Consider the following 17,402-nt stretch of genomic DNA (forward strand, 5'->3'; position numbering starts at 1 on the left):
AATATCAAACCGGGTTTTCTTGGTGCTGCCATTCAAAAAGGTGATAATGCCATGCGTTGGGTCAGGTTGGAGATGTTGGTGGGCACATCGAGCCTGCCTGCGGGGAGGGGATGGAGCTGTCAGTGCATCCTGCCTGCCCACGGGCTGTGCGGAACCCACTGGCAGACGGTGTGAGTGGAGGCCAGGTCTGTGTGAACCTTCATGCTCTCAGCAGCTCCTGCTACCGTTGTGCTGCATTTTTATACAGACCAAGAACAGAGTTTCCTTGTGTCAGTGGAGGGGATCCGGACAGACTGAGCCGCACATCAGATTCTGCTCCCAGCTACAGCCCGCCAGAGCCCGCTGAGTTCAGTGGGCAGATTGAGCTATATTTGAAACGCAGTTTAGGCCCAATTGAAGCGAAGGCACTTGGCAAGTAGAGGAAAACAGAGCAGTGAATCTGGTGAATAATTCACTGTTAGAAACCAGACCATCAGCTGCATCGAGGGAGTGAGGGAGCTGTCGTGGTTTGTACTGGCTGGGAGTCTCAGCCTGCGGTGTAGGTGGGACACAGCTATCACCAGCCCATGAGAAGTGTTTTGGGTGCTTTCTTTATTCTTCGTACATTGAGGTTTTCTTCTGAGTGTTCAGAAATATCAGAAGGTGGAGGGAAAGGAAGAGGGAAGGAAGGAAAAGTGTTTGGAGTGTGAGACAGTGATGCCCTGTTAAAAGAGCAGGTCGTTACAGCAGCTCCATCATGTGAAGTGAGGGCCAGATCCTGCTCCGTGCAGAGCATCACTAGCAAGGTAGTTTGAATGTGTTCTACCCTGTGTGGATGGCAGATCAGCTTTTAAGCTGATAGAAAAATAATACAAAAGGAGGAGGAGAGCGTGCTGATTAGTTAACTTGTTCTTCTGGATAAAAAATGAGCAATGCTTCAAGTTTAATGAGGTGCTTTCTTGAGAAAAAAGCATGTCAGTCAGTGTGAGGAAGGCAGCATGTATGCTAAATTCAAGTTAAACGAGCTGTATGATTTTGGAAACCAATCTGACTTGATTCCAGCAAATATTAAATCTAAAGACATCTTTGCAATTAAAAGTAATTGAAGAGCACTGATACTGCTAACTTAATATATTATGCCACCTTCAATAATAACATTTCAAACAGATGTGGAGCTACAGAACACTTTATTTCTAATTGTCAGATGGTTTTTGGTCCAAGAGCAACTTGGAGAAGCCATTTAATCCTACAAAGTGCTCATTATCTAGAGAACATGATAGCATCAAAGAATTAACCATCCTGAGGCAAAGCTCTAACTGGGAACTATGAGTTTTCTGATAGTATTGTTAGGGAGTATTGTTGCTATTAGAGCTTCCAAATTAGTTATTAAGAACTAATTAAGCTGATTTTAGAAATATTTGGCTCTCTCCTAATGATGACCAAAGAGTATGTCTGTGGTTTCAGCACACCCTGGCTTTTCAGCCTTGCAGGGGTGGTGAGCTTGGTTTGGGGCAGTGCATTTGTGTTGTGGTGCTGCTGAGTGCAACCCTTACTCTGAGCAATCCCACCCTATTTGGTGATAAGGTCTGCTCTGGGAGGAGGCACCTGGAGGACATCAGGCTCTGTGTGCAGCCTGGGGTGCCACATAGGTGGATTTGGGGTGCAGCACCAAGCTGGCTAGGCACTGCCCTTGTGCAGGCAGGGAGCTGCCTCTGTGCACATGGAGCAGGGGAAGGTGCAAAATGCATTTTTCATGGTCCGTCCATGCGATAGGGCAGGGCTTAGTGCTACTCCCACAGTGCAGCAGATCTGCCTGCAATTCTAAGAGGCTCTTACACATTCTTCTCTTAAAGTCCGTTCCAAAGTGGAAAAAGCTTTAATCCGAAGCAAAGGAAAGTGCTCAACAAAGGGCATATTTGTGCTCTAAACAGAGAGCATTGTTAAGCTGTTGAAATTTTCACTGAAACAATAATGTCTTAGAAACTGCTACAGCCTTAATTAAAGTAATTAGTTGTCATGACTGCAGATTTGACTGTATTTCAATCCCAAACATATTGGCATCAAAAACAAACTCTTTAAATACCACATTCTCCCTTTAATCATGATTAAGAGCCTCTCTTTAAAGTTACAGGGAGCGTTTGGATTTGCAAGATGTATAACATCCATTATGGGTGTCTGCTGCATAGGTTGATCCTAAATTTCTGTCATTAGCTTTTTTCGTGTGCTGATATCTGTGGCTGTGGGGCTCTCTGTTGTCCCTGGGGGTCTCTCCTCTATGTCAGCAGGCTCTGAAGCACACCTTTAATCCTAGTTATCAACCAGCACCACACACTTTAGTGTGGACTGAATTTCTGAGCAGTTTCTCGTAGGTAAAATGAGGCATTTTAGTAATGTGTTTGCACAGAAGATGTCCATTCCTCCTCACTTTTCTTCTCTTGCCATGTGGAAAACACTTCAGTGCTGGAGAGAGAGGGCAAGCCAGGCTTGGTATGGCCAGCACAGCCAACACAACAGCAGAGGTGTCCTCACACATGGCCAGAACCCAGTCTGGGTTCCCAGGCCCCATGGGTGCCCAGGACAGGGCACAACTGGGAGCAGAATGCAGGGGTGCGGCCCGCTGTCCCACCGCCACCAAAGGTGGGCACCTCCCGTGGTGCTCCGTCACCAGTGTCAGGGTTTGGTTCTGAGAGCTGTTCTTTGCCCCAGACCCAATTCAGAGGGGCTCGAGAGCATATTCAAATGTCAGTAAAGCATTTTGTTTGATGTATATAGAATGGGGGATAAATGATTGCTCCACTTGAAGCTACGAGGGCTTCACTTTGGGGTCTAATGGCACAGCAGAGCTTGTTATGTCCTTTATAACGGCCAAGTACAAATTGCTTGCAAAATATGATTAAAAACAAACTGGGTTTCCATCTCAGCCATAGAAGCTTTTCATCGTCCTCTCCACGTGTCGACGGGATAGATTTTAAGAGCTCCCTTTGCAACCATAATTAATATTGCTGTAGTCGCCCAGCTGGAACGGTAAACTGGAAATGTGTGGCGCGCAGTAACGAGAGAATGTGGCCATAAAACGATTGTGGAATTTAGTATTTTTCAATGAGTTTCTTTCTCCCTAATCCTTTATCTCTGACCGAATGCACTGATGGCTACCTCGGTCACTAATATAGGGAGAAATGGTAAGACTGACAATCGCGATGCTTTGTTCGTCATGTGCATGTTTTGTGCAACAGAGTACTCTAACCCATTCTAATTAGAGCTCTCATGCTTTTTTGCCCTACTGCTTCCCCCTGCATTGCTATAAAAGCATGTAAGATAACAAAAAGTCTATTTTCTACACGGTGCCTGCAATGTTCCTTGTTTTTAAATAGCGGTGTCTATTTGATATGACTGTCGGGTCTGAGGCCTCATCAAAGTCATGGTAAACTGAAAAATTACTGCTAGGTTTTGAGACTGCTCCCACCTTTTTCTCCCTTCAAGGCTTTTTTTTCCCCTAGCTTGTAGGCTGTCACATCTCACATAAAGTGCTTAATGGTTCCCGCTGAGGAATTTTTTGTTTTATTTTTTTCTTTGAACGATTGCATTTATTCTTTCTTTTTTTTTTTGGTGTGTGGCTGACTCAGAGCAATGACTCAGAAGTCTGGCTGCACAGGGCGCTGCGCTGAGCTGGGCTGCTCCCCTGGGCGCCCCGCACCGCGACTCGCAGCCGCCTGGCAGCCGAGACTCCTCACTGAAGCAGCTCTTGACTTGGGGATTGCACCACTCCATGGAAGACGCTGTCATTGCTTCCTTCCCAAATGCATTTATTACAGAATAAATACAATTCTGGGCTCTCTTTGAGAAGTTTGAAGGAAGAGAAAACCCTGCAGGGGAAATTCTCCATGCCAATCTTTGAAATGACGTTTTCCAGTTTACTATGATGGTGACTGAACATCACCTTTTCCAACAAATATAATTTTGTCGTGTATATACATATAAGTGTGTGTATCTATATGCACATACACGTTCCAAACAGAAAAAGAAGAGGTTGGCTATTGATTTTTCAGTGAGCATAAATCAGTTTTGTTTTGTTTAATAAATGCTACATGCTACAAACATTGTCTTTCGTTCGTCTCATGTTTGTAATGACTCTGTAAAGCTATTTCTCGTTGCTCGTGCTGTTAGCATTGGCTTTTGAAGAGATGTGTGTGACCTTCTTCTCACTACAGACATAATAGCTGTCGATTTCCTGTTTTGTTGCCCCCATCCCCTTTAGGATCTGACGGCCTTAGCCAAAGAACTGAGGGAGCTGCGCATCGAAGAGACCAATCGCCCTCTGAAGAAGGTGACAGACTACTCTTCCTCCAGCGAGGAGTCAGAGAGCAGCGAAGAAGAGGAGGAAGATGGGGAAAATGAGACACACGATGGGACCGTGCCTGTCAGTGACATCCCAAGGCTTATGTAAGAAGCTCTTTGTTTGGGGGGAAATCGTAGCACTGCAGCACTGTGCCTTTCTGTGGAGGAGCAGTAGCTGTGGTATGGGGCGTATCAGAGCACACTGGTGTTCAGTGGCTGGAACTGGGAGCAGCATCATGGTGTCAGAGGGTGGTTTGCTCAGATGTGTCTTTTTCCTCATCTAAATTAGAGCGTTTAATGGAGAAAACTGGATTTTCTAACTGCACATTCACTGAACTTGTATTCCAAGTCAATCCCAGGCCTGTTCCTGCCTGCAGACCTGCTTGACGCTCTGCCTGCTCTTTGGTCTGGTCTTGCTCCAGATCAAGCCATAATGAAGCATGGTATTTGGTAGCCTGACCAGTGCCACCTACTAGAGCCTGGATTATTAGCACATAATGTTCTGGGATTTTTGTCATTGATTTCTCTTGTTGGCTCAGTCCCTGTGCAGGCTAAAATGCTGAAAGTAAAAAGTCAGCAGGCTATAATAGAGCATTTGTGTCCCTGTTGTAGGTTGTCAGACACTTCTCCTTTTGAATATTTCACTAGATGAGAGAGGAGGGAAGCATAGCATCGACATACACAAGACACAACTGCCTTCATGCAGACTGAGTTCACTGAGGCTCCTCCACCAATGTGTTGCTGTTCCGGGTCATGGCAGCAGGGGTTTGAGTCCCTGCACTTCTAAATTCACAGCAGAGTGGTGGGAAGGCTTGAGGGGCCTGTTAGCATGTTAGTGGATCAATTTCCATTCCTCCTGCTAATTGAAGTGGATTACTAATCAATGGGGATGTACCATACTCCATCCCTTGACTGGACCAGTAGCAGCAGGGAGACATGAAGGATCCACTTCATGTTCCTGGGTTGGAGCTTTCTTCCAGGAGAAGCAGAGAAGTCAGAATTCATCAGAGAAAGGCAGGAGGCAATGAGATGCCATGACTATGCAGCAGTCGGGTGGGCAGTTGCACGTTCACGAAGGGAGCTTAGGGCTGCATGCAGAAGAGTTTAATCAGAAGCGGTTAATCTGCACTGCCATCTTTCCACAAAACACCTTGAGTTGGAACCCAAGGAACGAAAATGCCCCCGAATGCTTTGCAGCTGGGTGTATGGGATGACAGACGTGGCAGTGAGATGAGTGCCCCAAGTCCATCCACCCAGCCCAGTGCTATCCACCCTGTCCCATCCACAAACATGCCCCAGGGGGTGTGCGTTGACGTGCAAGCCCCTTGTGTCTGAACAGGGGCAGGTGTGCTCTTTGGCATGTGAGCTAGAGGTTAGCAGCTCTGTACGTAAGGCTGTGCAGGAATCTAGGGGCTCAGCTGCACAGCTGTGTGTGGAGGGGAAAGAAAGCGGATGCTTGGTTTTGCACTCATTTCTCAGAGGGAACGTTAACATGAGTTCAATCCAGATGTAGTTGGTTGTTTTTTCTACACAAGCTTTATTTTTCCTGTGTTTGGTATGTTTCATTAGATGGCTGGGAGAGATCATCTCATTTCCTGCTCTTTCTGAATGATCTCCATATAACCCATCTTTAATCCCTCCTCCACTTCCTTGAACATCCTTCTTGAGTACTTTGCTGCTCTTTATTCCAACATTATCTAGTCTCCCCTGATGCAGCTTAAAAAAAGCCCATTGCTTTTCTCTCTGTAATACAGGAAAGAGTTTATTCCTTTTGTCTCTGCAGATACTTTTTCTGTATTGAAGCCTGTGGTGGTTCCCTCCAGCTCTCTCTTCTCTAGGCTATACCTGCCAGCTCTCACTCAGGTCCAGGGCTTTCTTGCAGGGCGACCTACAGAGTGCATGCTGCTGAAATTTGGGAATTTGGGGCTACGTGAACCTTCCATTCACTCACAGCATGCTCTCAAAGTTGACATAGCCTCCTTTTCCTCAATTTTCTTTTTTCTGGAAGTGGAACAATCGTGTTGTTTTCCCATTCTTTGGTGGCATTGAAGTGCAAAGGGTAGGAAGGAGGTGCAAACTGAAGTGCTGGGGAAGCAGGGTGTGCTGTTGTGTGATGTCTTGTGTTGCGTTGTGAGTTGTGATGAAGTGATGTGAGTGAAGATGTGCTGAACAGTGCATTCATACTGATGGCAAACAACTGATGGTGTGTGTGGCTCTTAAATGCAAAGAAACTGGTGTGTCAGCAACACCTTCATACCAGCTGTCGCAGGGCAATCCAGGAGCTTTGTCGTTTGCTTATGGTTGTATTTGAACTGTATGTAATCTGCTTATCTGTTAGTAACGTAAAATCATAAGGTATGGTGGGAGCTCACCGCGTGTGACATTCACTCTGAGGTAGTCCTAAAATTTCACGTTTGAGAGTAAATTTCCAACCCAAAAATAAACTCAGCTGCTCCCAGCATTCTGTATCTCAGAGCTGGGTCCCGTGGAGGAGATTGATGATGTTTCTGCACAGAAGAGGTGCATTAAACAGCCCATTAATCTCTCAAGTGGACTGATATCAAACCCACACCATGAATTGCTCCTCCAGACAATTTGTCCTGATGTTACTGCTAGAACCAACCTCTCATGGTTACAACAGAAAGCCAGGGCATGGCAGAGTGGGGTCACTGTGTCCTTACCATGAGCACGTCTGGCTGGAGTCAGGCTTGGCCAGCTGTGGGTGGGCTGGAGGAGAGGTGCAGGTGCCTCGCTCAGCATCAGCCATCGACAGGGAGTGCTTTGCTGCAGTAATGAGGGAACCAAAGCCTTGATGCTGATCACTGTCAGCTTGAGTGGCAGAGGCACCCTCATTAACGTTGGTGTATTGCCAGCTGCAAAGCGGCTTTCTGGAAGGAGCACCGCAGCCAGGTCTGCCTCTCACTGCAAGATCTATTCTTACTTCTCGAAATCTCATCTGAAAATGACAGGGTGTGTTCCATGCCAGAGTGGTAACAGCCTCAGAATGATGCTCTCTTTCTCAGAGTGGGTCTTTTAACACAAGGGACCTGTAATTATTTTCTGCCTCCCTCTCTGATGCCTTCAGGGCTAAATCATGGGCTAGGGCTACATCTTCACCTGAATGATGGTGGAAAGCTGCGAGGCGGAGCCGGGGTGTGTAATGCAGACATGGTAACATGAAGCTTCTGGTCTGGTGTTCAGAGCAGGTGGCCAGGATCCACCCTCTGTTTGTGAGAGTTGTCCTGTGGTGGGTTGGGTACCCCGTGCACTGCTTGACTTGAGTTGACAGTAGTGGGAGTAATCCATCTTCCTGACCTGATGCTGTATTCCTGTATTTTTGACCACATCAGTGATTTCTCCAGACATTTAAATGGCTGTGTTTTCTCATTTTTCTTCTTGTGCGATAGAAAGCCTTACCCTGTCTAGAAATATTACTGAATTGGAAGATTTTTCATCTAGTTTAGCTAAGGAGGTGCCTGTCACTAATGCTTTTCTATTCTGTCTTCAGACCAACAGGAATTCCTGGAAGCAATGAGCCATACAACCTGGGAATGGTGACAACCCACGGTCTGGAGACTTCCCATGCAGATACGTTTAGCAATATTTCAAGGGAAGGGACTTTAATGGTGAGAGAGGTAAGTTGTAAAACAAAGATTTCCATGGAGCATCTTCAGGAGGTTTTGCCCATGTAAGCACAACAACTCACAGTGCTGTGTGTCCGGAACACAAAATGACTGAGTAAATTGTGCTCGTTAGTGCTCTCCTAATGCAATTTACACTCAGCAAATGTGACAAGTGCAGATGTTTCTCAGAACTACAAACAGCAGTGAATAGTAATGCCGGAGCACAGCGGGGTGAATGCTCACATAAACAACTCTACTGTAGTCCCAGTATAGCTCCAAGCAACAGGAGTTATCTTTGGTTTAGAATGCTTTTTTGGAGTCAGGCCCGAAGCTCCCCCAGGGCTTTGCAACCTTTACCACAATACAGCTGTAGGAGGCGTTCAGGAGATGTGGTGTTTTGGAGGCTTTATGTGGGGCTGCAGGCAGCCAGTGCTGCTCAGGAGGATTAAGCCAGTTGGCTGGAAGGCTGAGTGCAGCTTCCATCAAACCCAGATACTGCAGACATCGCTGCTGCTGCTGCTTTCCCACTCAGAAATCTTGGCCCAGTGCCTTTGTCGTATTCTCAGAGACCACATCTCCTTGTTGTCCCAACTTTCCCTGCTCCCGGGAAGCACAGTGCTAACACAGCAGCACAGCTTGGTCATTTCTCATCAGTGGTACTGAAAAAAGAGGCAGGAGAAGGTATGTCCTGTTGGTTGAGGAAGGCCTTCCCCAGTGTTTCTCCATTTTGTCCTGTAACGTGCTGGTGGTGTCATTGGAAACAAAGACAGGTAGCAGGTCATTACAAGAAAGAAGTTTCCAAAGAAGTTATAGAGTGTTTGTTGCTCACCTGATCCTTTACCTGTTCTGATCAGAGACCTCTGAAGCTTGGTCAGCCCTGTGCACATCCTTGTGGCAGCAACACTGAAGAGGCTGAGTAAGAAAACAAGTCAGGCATTTCTGAAATGAGGTTGGATTGCATTGCAGCCATAATGTGCCAAGCCAGTGAAGCTGTCAGCTAGACCAAGACTTACAGGAAGGTTTAAAAGCCACAGGAAAGATAAGCAGGAGGGGAAATCTCTTTGGAAGGAGAGAATGTTCTAAGACACCCAGCCCGTGATGCAGGGTGCTCACTCTGTTCTTCTGACCACAGCTGTCTCAGCCAGAGGAAGGGCTCACTGACCTCCAGGGACTTTGGGCAAAGGCTTACGTGCCACCCTGCACAGGCAGGATGGCGAGGTGCTTGGAAGATGGGGTAATAGTTGATAGATTAATGTTGTCAGAGCAGACCGATAAGTTGCTGAGCCTGTTTCTGAGGAATTTTTTCACTAATCCTGATAGGTGGCAAATTCTCTAACAATCTCATTGTACCCGAGTTCATCAGAATGGCAAATACCTCAAAACAATGGGCAGGGAAGGGAGAAGTTTCCTAGCACCTGCCTCACATGAGGTTGAGATTGAAAAGAGGAATGTATTGGAATGGCTGAGTGCTTGCTTGACGTGGGCAACTGTAGTCAGTATTCACCTGAGAACACCCCGGGAGGTTTCCTCTGCGGACAAGTGATTCCTAGTGATGCTGCAGGGAATTCTGTGCACAGAGCAGGATGTGAATAGCTCTGCCACTGCAGGCGAGGGCGATGCTGTCACTGTTCACTGCTGTTTTGGGTTAAAGAAACATGCAACGGGGACTCTGTTGGCATTTGCGGTCAGGCTACTCGCCGCCGTAGCAGTGAAAAGCCATTAAAGCTCACGCTGATCAGGGGACAGATTCTGCTGTCACTGTGGCTAGCAGCAGTGTTGGGACGAGAGCTGGCCACAGGGCAGCCATGGGGCTCGCACCCATGGTGGCGAGAGCAGAATCTGCCTTATGTTCCTTTTCTCAAAACAACGATGATCAGGCTTCTCCTTTTGTTGTAATGTGGCTAATTACTCTGTATTGACTTTGTCATTAACCCTGTCTTTATTTCTCCTGGGGGGGGTTTGCCGCTTGCCAGATTGCATGGGGATGGAGACAGCAGAGAGGGTCCTTGTCCTGTTCTCGCTCAGGGAACTGGTGACTGCAGACAACTTGGTTTTGTTGTTTTCTCTTCTTTTTCCCTTTTTTTTTTCCCTTCTCTTTCTTCCTCATGCCTTGTGTTTCTGCAGACCTCTGGTGAAAAAAAGCGTTCTGGCCACGCAGCCAGCAATGGCTTTGCAGGCCACATCAATCTCCCTGATCTGGTGCAGCAAAGCCACTCGCCTGCAGGCACACCGACCGAGGCCCTGGGGCGAGTCTCCACGCATGCGCAAGACATGGACTCGGTGCCTGAAGTAGGTGGTGGGGGCTCTCCTCTGCATTGCTTTAAACAAGTATTAACATCTCTGCCCCGTGAGGGGCCTTTCTGCTTTCTTCCCTCGCTTCCTTTGCTCTTCTCTCTCTTTGTTTCCAGTCCGTGTGGATGAGTGTAGGGAAATGAAAGGGGAGCTGGTGGGTAGTTGGTGTATGGGTTTGTGCCCTGTGGTAGAAGGGCCCACTTCTCAACCCACCAGCTGAAGTGTTGGTGATGATGGCTTGAATGCTGCAATCTGATGTGAAAGTCCCCATCTTCTCATACCTGGAAATGTAAAAAGAATATGAGCCAGTGGTGCCATTAACAGGAACCAGGCCCAGCTTCTACGTGTGCAGTCTCTGAGACTTTGTGATCCCAAAGGTTAAGAAAAACCAAAGCCAATATGGCACACTTCTAATTTTTACCATGGACAAGATGTTACACGTAAGAGAGGGGAACTGGTGTGTCCTGCTGCCACCAGCAGCTGTGGGAAACGGTCATGTATTTCCCTGTTTCCCCATGAGAAATCAACCAGGTTGGTGTTAAATAGCCCATCTTATTTTTCTTTTTGTTTGGTTGGATATACATTGGTAGTTCTGTCATCCTCTCTCGTAGAGATGATGTACTCATTTTACAGTTTGCTTTTACTAGCAGTATAAAAATGCAAATTGCTTGGAATTGTGTGCTGATAAAATGTAAGAACAGACAGTGCCTGACTTGACCTCCAGGTTTTATCCATTTCCTTGCTGCCTTGAAAAGCAGCGCTGAGACAGTTGGTCCTGAAGTAACACCTTCCAGAGTCATCCTGGGACTGCTTAAACATGAGCAGACAGTTTGCAAGAATAGGCTTTAAATATATTCATTTATGGAATACCAGGCAAGAGGAGCTTTTCCATTTCTGAAACTGCATTTTTAGGGCCGACTGAGCAAGGAGTGGGTGTAAGTGGAAAGTTTGGGATTCGGTTCTTCCAGGTGACTCATAAAGCCTGCAGACTGGCAGGCAGTGGCATAGGCACCTTACTTGGAGGTTATCCCTTGTCCTGATTGTGTGGAGACCCCTACAGCCGTGTCTTTGTGGGAGGTGTTGTGCACAGCTGCTCTCATGCAGGGCACTGCATCCACACTGTTGATGTTATCAGTGTTGTGCCTGTCCCAGTGGTGCTGTAGGGTAGTGGAGCTAAAGCATGTCTCCGTTTCCATAAGGATGCCCTTAGGGCATGGGCAAGCAAGCTCTGCCTGTGTTGGCAGGTGGGGTTGGCTTGCACTCTGTGGGACCGCAGATGGATGCTTTAGGGCTCTCTGCTTCAGCCCATCTCAGAGCTGAAGCTGAAGCTAAAGCCCTGCTTATGGTGCCCAGCCATATTAACAGCATGGGCCACAGGTAGGGTGCACTGACAGACACTCTGCGTTGTCCTGAAGGCGCATGGATGGGAACTGTGAGAATGTCACACGGAGCAACCTCAGGTCTGTTGGGATAGCTGCAGTGAGCTGCACACAGAGCTGTGAAAGCCTCCAGAGCTGTATGAGTGTGGGGACTGCAGGGGATGTGTGGGACAGTTGTCAGGCTGCTCTTCCACACTGTTTCCCCCTGTACAAACGGTGCTGCAGTGTGTCAGGAAGGAGTGGGTCTGAAAGGACCAGCACTATCTCACCCTGCAGCTTGGTGCTGTCTCCATAAGCCAAAACAGAGCTTTATAATCAATTGAACAGGACCTGAAGGAAGATGAGGGTTTAGTATTTAAATAACAGGCTTGGAAGTTCTTAAAATGTGACCTTCTTAGGAGAAGAACAGCTGAATCTGAGCAAAGAGGGAGGAACTGCTTGGGGGGTTGGAAGGAGGGAGTTCATCATAGTTCACCTGTATGAAAGCACCTGGCTCTCAGCTGGAAAGCATCCCTGTAAATACTGAATATTTCTTCCCTCTTTGAGTTGTAGGTGCTTTATGGAAAAGATGCCCAGCACAGGAAAAAAATGTGTATTTATTCGATGTGAAAGAAGCACAGAGTAGCAAGTATATCTTGCGTGTACATATAAGTATATTTGGGCCATGCAGTATATGTAAATCTGGTATCTGTTACTGCAGCCTTCTCTGCCTCAGGCTGCAAGCTCCTTACATGGGTCTCCATTACCATTTTCTTTTTTGAAATCATCCTGTTTCTATGGCAACACAGGGCTGTCTCCAGGCCGTGGGAATGTGGATGGAGGCAGGCGCAGTGCAGAGCTGTGTGCTCACCCACAGCATGCAGTGCTGCTGGGGATGGGCTGGGGGCACTTCTGGGGCTGTTCTGCTCACGTGCCCCTCGAGAAGCCTCAGGCAGGAGTGAGGGTGTTTCCCTTCCTTCTTGGGAGACCTGGTGGTATGGGGGCTGAGCAAGGTGTGTTCCCATTGAGGACAACATCCCAGGGAATTGGGACACGAACAGCCCTGCTGCTGCTGCAGGAAGATTTGATTTTTGCTGCTGTTACAGCTTTTAATGTAGGTCACAAATAAAGAGCACCCTGGATAAATACTGTGATAGGAGGAATAAGCTGCTCAGCGAGGGGGGAAATCGTGGCACTTGGACTCCCAAGTAAGGATGTCATTTTGCTTGGGAGAAAGCTTAGCCTCGTTTTCTGCCTTAACAAAGCAATGGTTTTAAAAAGAAATCAGTGTGGTGCTGCTGTTTGTTCCTATTTAGATCCCCTTGGCAAAGTGTTGGCTCTGGCATTCACAGAATCGCAGAATCACAGAATGGCCCGGGTTGGAAGGGACCTCAAGGATCATGAATCTCCAAACACATGTAGGGCCACCAACCTCCTCATTTAATGCTAAACCAGGCTGCCCAGAGCCCCATCCAGCCTGGCCTTGCACACCTCCAGGGATGGACGGGGCATCCACAGCCTCTCTGGGCAGCTGTTCCAGCACCTCACCACTCGCTCTGGAAAGAATTTCCCCCTGACATCCAAACTAAATCTTCGCTCCCTCAACTTAAAACCATTTCCCCTTGTTCTGCAGCTATCAATCCTTTCAAAGAATTGATTCCCCTCCTGTTTGTAGGCTCCCTTTAGGTATTGAAAGGCTGCAATGAGGTTACCCCGCAGCCTTCTTTTCTCCAGCTTGAACAAGCCCAGCTCCCTCAGCCTGTCCTCATAGGGGAGGTGCTCCAGTCCCCATTCCTTACAATATGTTTGCGTTCAGTTTTCCTGACTCAGAAATGGCCTTTTCTGAAGCCTCACCTGAAATGCTGTAGACAATCTAAAATACTTCCTTGGAATTGCAAGTAACCCATCCCTGCCGTACAAGTGACATGTGGTGGAGACCAGAGCTGGGGAGGATGGAGCAGTGTGGGATGTGCTGTGTTCTCACATCTGCATTCCCCATCCTGTGCTGAGCACTGCAGTGGGGTGACTCGTGGGGCAGTCACATTAATGGGAGAAGCAACCCCTTGCCACTGACATCCCAGCCTGGGCTTTAAGATAGATGTGCTGTGTGCGGAGAAATTGTTCAACCCTGCATTCACTTTTGCCTCTGACACTGCGGCTTCTCCGCTAACCAGTCTGGCTGTGCTGTGCTTCTACTTGCAAGCCGAGCCCGTGGCACTGGGCACTGCTCCCCGTGCCTGCACTTCTTGTTCTCTGCTGCTCCAGAGGCATTCACAAATCCAGTGGAATGTTGTCTGTGATCACATCTGGGGGAGGAGGAGTAAATGTTCGTAGAGGGCTCACAAAGGGCGCCACAGGGATAGGCACTGCACTCATTGCAGAGCCACACACACCAAATGTTAGTGTTATTTCTCTGCTCTGAGCTCAGTCTTCTGTCTTTATTTTGCAGTATGGAATGGGAAGTAGCACCAAAGCCTCTTTCACCCCCTTTGTGGACACCAGAGTGTATCAGACCTCGCCTACCGATGAAGATGAAGATGAGGATGAAGAGTCATCTGCTACTGGTAGGAGGCAGTGTGACCGTTTGTGAAGCCTGAATAACTCCCTTGAACCTCTCAGATTTCAGTTACTCTTGTGTTTGTACCCTCGTGCTTTCCAATTTCCATCCAATTCCTTCTCTCCATCACCAGTGAAATATCCCCAGAAAGAGAGAAGACAAGGAAGTCCACCCATCCCTGTCTGCCTGGGCACCTGGGAGAGTTGTTCCTGGCAGAGCCAGGAGGTGGCAGTCACTCCAAGAAGCTTACAGTTGCTTAGAACTCACTGAAAATAAATGCATGTGGACAGGGTTAGGGTTGGTCATCCCTGTGGGCAGTGCTGGAGGTCTGGGGATGATCCCTGTTACTGCTTCAGTGTTGCTTCCAGCCCATGAGAAAATACTGATGTTACCTCCCAAAACTTGCAGCTTGTAACAGAGTGATGACGTCTCTATCAGAAAAAAAAAAAAGCAAGAATTTGCTTCCAATCACACCTCACTGTCCTGTTGTTTCCTTGTAAGCACTGTTCACCAGCGAGCTGCTCAGACAGGAGCAGGCCAAGCTGAATGAAGCCAGGAAGATCTCCGTGGTGAACGTGAACCCCACCAACATCCGTCCCCACAGTGACACCCCAGAGATAAGGAAGTATAAGAAGCGCTTCAACTCGGAGATACTGTGTGCTGCTTTGTGGGGTGAGCTCCTGGTCACAGCTCTGTCAGCTGAGACCCTTTGGTATAAGAGTGATGCTTCTTGTCTGTGGGAATGGGAATGCTGCCCTTAGTTACCATTGTCGCTTAGAGATAGCAAAGAATGAGCTTGGGCTGTAATCCTCTGGTGGGCAGCAGCCATGGCTCCTTGTGCCCATTGGTCCCTCTGTTTCAGGTGTAAATCTGCTGGTGGGCACAGAAAATGGCCTGATGCTGCTGGACCGAAGCGGGCAAGGGAAGGTCTACAACCTGATCAACAGACGGCGGTTCCAGCAGATGGACGTACTCGAGGGCTTGAATGTCCTCGTGACAATATCAGGTGCTCCTCTCACCCCATCTCTGACCTTCTGGTTCCAAATGTGAGAAATGAGGATGTGGAAATTAGTGTGGGAATCCTGTTGAGGATGGTTGGTCATCAAATCTGGGAAGCTTTTGAGCTGTATCATCATTTCTGTAAAGCTTTTCAATGTCATTGTGAAAAGAGCTTTACTTTTATCTTCCTTGAGGAAAAATAAACATTGGAATCTCAGAGTTTCCCATGCAAACCCAGTAAGGCTGTGCACAGAGAGCTGGAGCTTGGGGCCATTCCTGGGGCTGCATGCTGCTCTTTTACCTCTTGCTGCCTCTTATGGCTGAGTTTCCCTTTGCCAACAGGAAAGAAGAACAAGCTGCGAGTGTATTATCTCTCCTGGCTGAGAAACAGGATTTTACACAACGACCCCGAAGTAGAGAAGAAGCAGGGCTGGATCACGGTTGGGGATCTGGAAGGCTGCATCCACTACAAAGTTGGTGAGTGGCTGGGGCCACTGTGCTGCATGGAGGAATTTGTAGTGCCAAGTACAGCCATGAAATGAGCAGCTGGGAGACTAAGCAGTGAGAAGAGGCTGTGTGCCCATAGCTCTGAGCCTGGAGAGGTGATGCTTGTTGGACTGCCCCGGGCTCCTTGCCTGCTCCACAGTACTTGGAGTGCCTCCATCACAGCCTGTGTGATAAAATGCCTTGGTAAACATCTTCCAGTTTGTCACATTGATTGTGTGCTGCATAAGTTACAAGCAAAAGATATTTGGAGTCTTTGGGGATTTTTATTCTGTAGTCCTAGATCTGATCTGATGATTTTTCTTGAAACTATGGGTAGACAACAGCCAGAAATACTTTTTCTACTCATCTGTATGTGTTAGGTGGATGCTACTACGTGCAAATCAACAGAGAGATAGCTTTAGCAGCTGTTTCTAGAGATAAACTGTGCCATCTTGAAGCAAAAAAGAATGTTTTAAACATCTTTTGTTTTAATTTTAGTGAAATACGAAAGAATCAAGTTCCTGGTGATTGCCTTAAAGAATGCTGTGGAGATCTATGCTTGGGCTCCTAAACCATATCACAAGTTCATGGCATTTAAGGTATGTGTGCCTTGTCACCAGAATACGCTCTGTGATTGTAAACACATGAGGTTTCTGTACTGTGTGGAGTAGGAAAGTGCTTTGCTTATAGTCCATCTCCTCAGACAGCGCATCGTCTTTGAGGGCCAATGAAGATAAGCACCCGCAGGGTTTCCTTTCAGTCTTGCTGTGCAGTGCCAGGGCTTTCAGACCTCAAGGACACAAACAAAACCACTCCTCAAAAGCGTTATCATCACTGTACTTGCCCTGGTAGAAATGTTATGAAGCCCGTGGCTGCAGAGATGTGATATGTGCTGCTTATGGCTACCAGTGAAGCATTAATATCGCTTATCCTGGGAGGCTTCATTGCAGAAGCTGTAGAAAGCTCACCAAATGTCCTTTAATAAAGCAGAGTTGAGGTTTTAGGGGATTTTTTTTTAACCTTGTTTGCTTGCTTTAGCCACAGAGAGTGAAATCAGGCTGGTGTTATTTTCCATGTTTGTTTTGCAAGGTGCTCTTCCCTTCTGTAGTGTGGATTCTGTACCAAGAAAGTGCAGGGGAGCGACCCGCTGTTTTTCTCTCCCTTTTCATCTACCCCAGTTTCCTTCAGTGAGACCTTTCTCCTACATAACCTGCCAGAGGCTGTGCTGTACTTAGTACTTTAAAGCACTTTTTGTTCTAAGCTCTGTGCAGCAGCAAGTCACAAGGGGCGGTGCCTCCTAGAGACTTCCATGCTGAGTAATCTCATTTTGAATCCTTCCAGAAGAAACGGGCTTATTTGGTATTAGGTCACATTTGCTTTCTCTGAACAAAAGCCAGAATAAACGGGCTGGGTGACGTGAAGAGCTCAGCAGCATTAGTGGATGTGGGCTTAGTGGGGATGCTGCCCAGCACTCCTGGTGCTGCTCCTCCCATCTGGGTGCTGAGAATCCTCACCTTGCCTTGTAGGCACGGATCTGTTCAGGCAGTTGGAAGTACTGATTTCCTTGCTGGGAGTCAGTACTTGCACAGGGAGCAAGGGCTGCCCCTGGGGAAAAGATCTGTGCCTGACAGGGTGAGCACCTGTGTGCTGGGAAGGCTGGAGTGAGTGGGTGCTTCCCTGGGCATATGACTGAGGAACAGCATGAGGAACAGAAATAATGACACGCTTCATAGGAAGCATGTTCAAACAAATGCAATTTCAAAACCGTATCAG

The 17,402-nt window shown here is 47.6% G+C and overlaps 1 protein-coding gene across 8 annotated transcripts in view; it reads left to right on the plus strand.

Annotated features, from left to right (window-relative positions):
• TNIK (TRAF2 and NCK interacting kinase) overlaps positions 1–17,402 on the plus strand; it is a gene marked incomplete at both ends in the record, with an annotated part of 137,259 nt that overhangs the window by 116,749 nt on the left and 3,108 nt on the right. For all 8 annotated transcript variants that reach the window (XM_079539879.1, XM_079539880.1, XM_079539883.1 and 5 more), the window contains 8 exons: positions 4,235–4,419; positions 7,823–7,949; positions 10,062–10,226; positions 14,037–14,151; positions 14,646–14,816; positions 15,007–15,150; positions 15,486–15,620; positions 16,128–16,228. In XM_079539879.1, coding sequence (XP_079396005.1) covers positions 4,235–4,419; positions 7,823–7,949; positions 10,062–10,226; positions 14,037–14,151; positions 14,646–14,816; positions 15,007–15,150; positions 15,486–15,620; positions 16,128–16,228 — 1,143 coding nt within the window. The remainder of the gene's footprint in view (positions 1–4,234; positions 4,420–7,822; positions 7,950–10,061; positions 10,227–14,036; positions 14,152–14,645; positions 14,817–15,006; positions 15,151–15,485; positions 15,621–16,127; positions 16,229–17,402) is intronic.

This window comes from Tetrao urogallus (assembly GCF_951394365.1).
Source record: "Tetrao urogallus genome assembly, chromosome: 9".
Lineage (NCBI taxonomy): Eukaryota > Metazoa > Chordata > Aves > Galliformes > Phasianidae > Tetrao > Tetrao urogallus.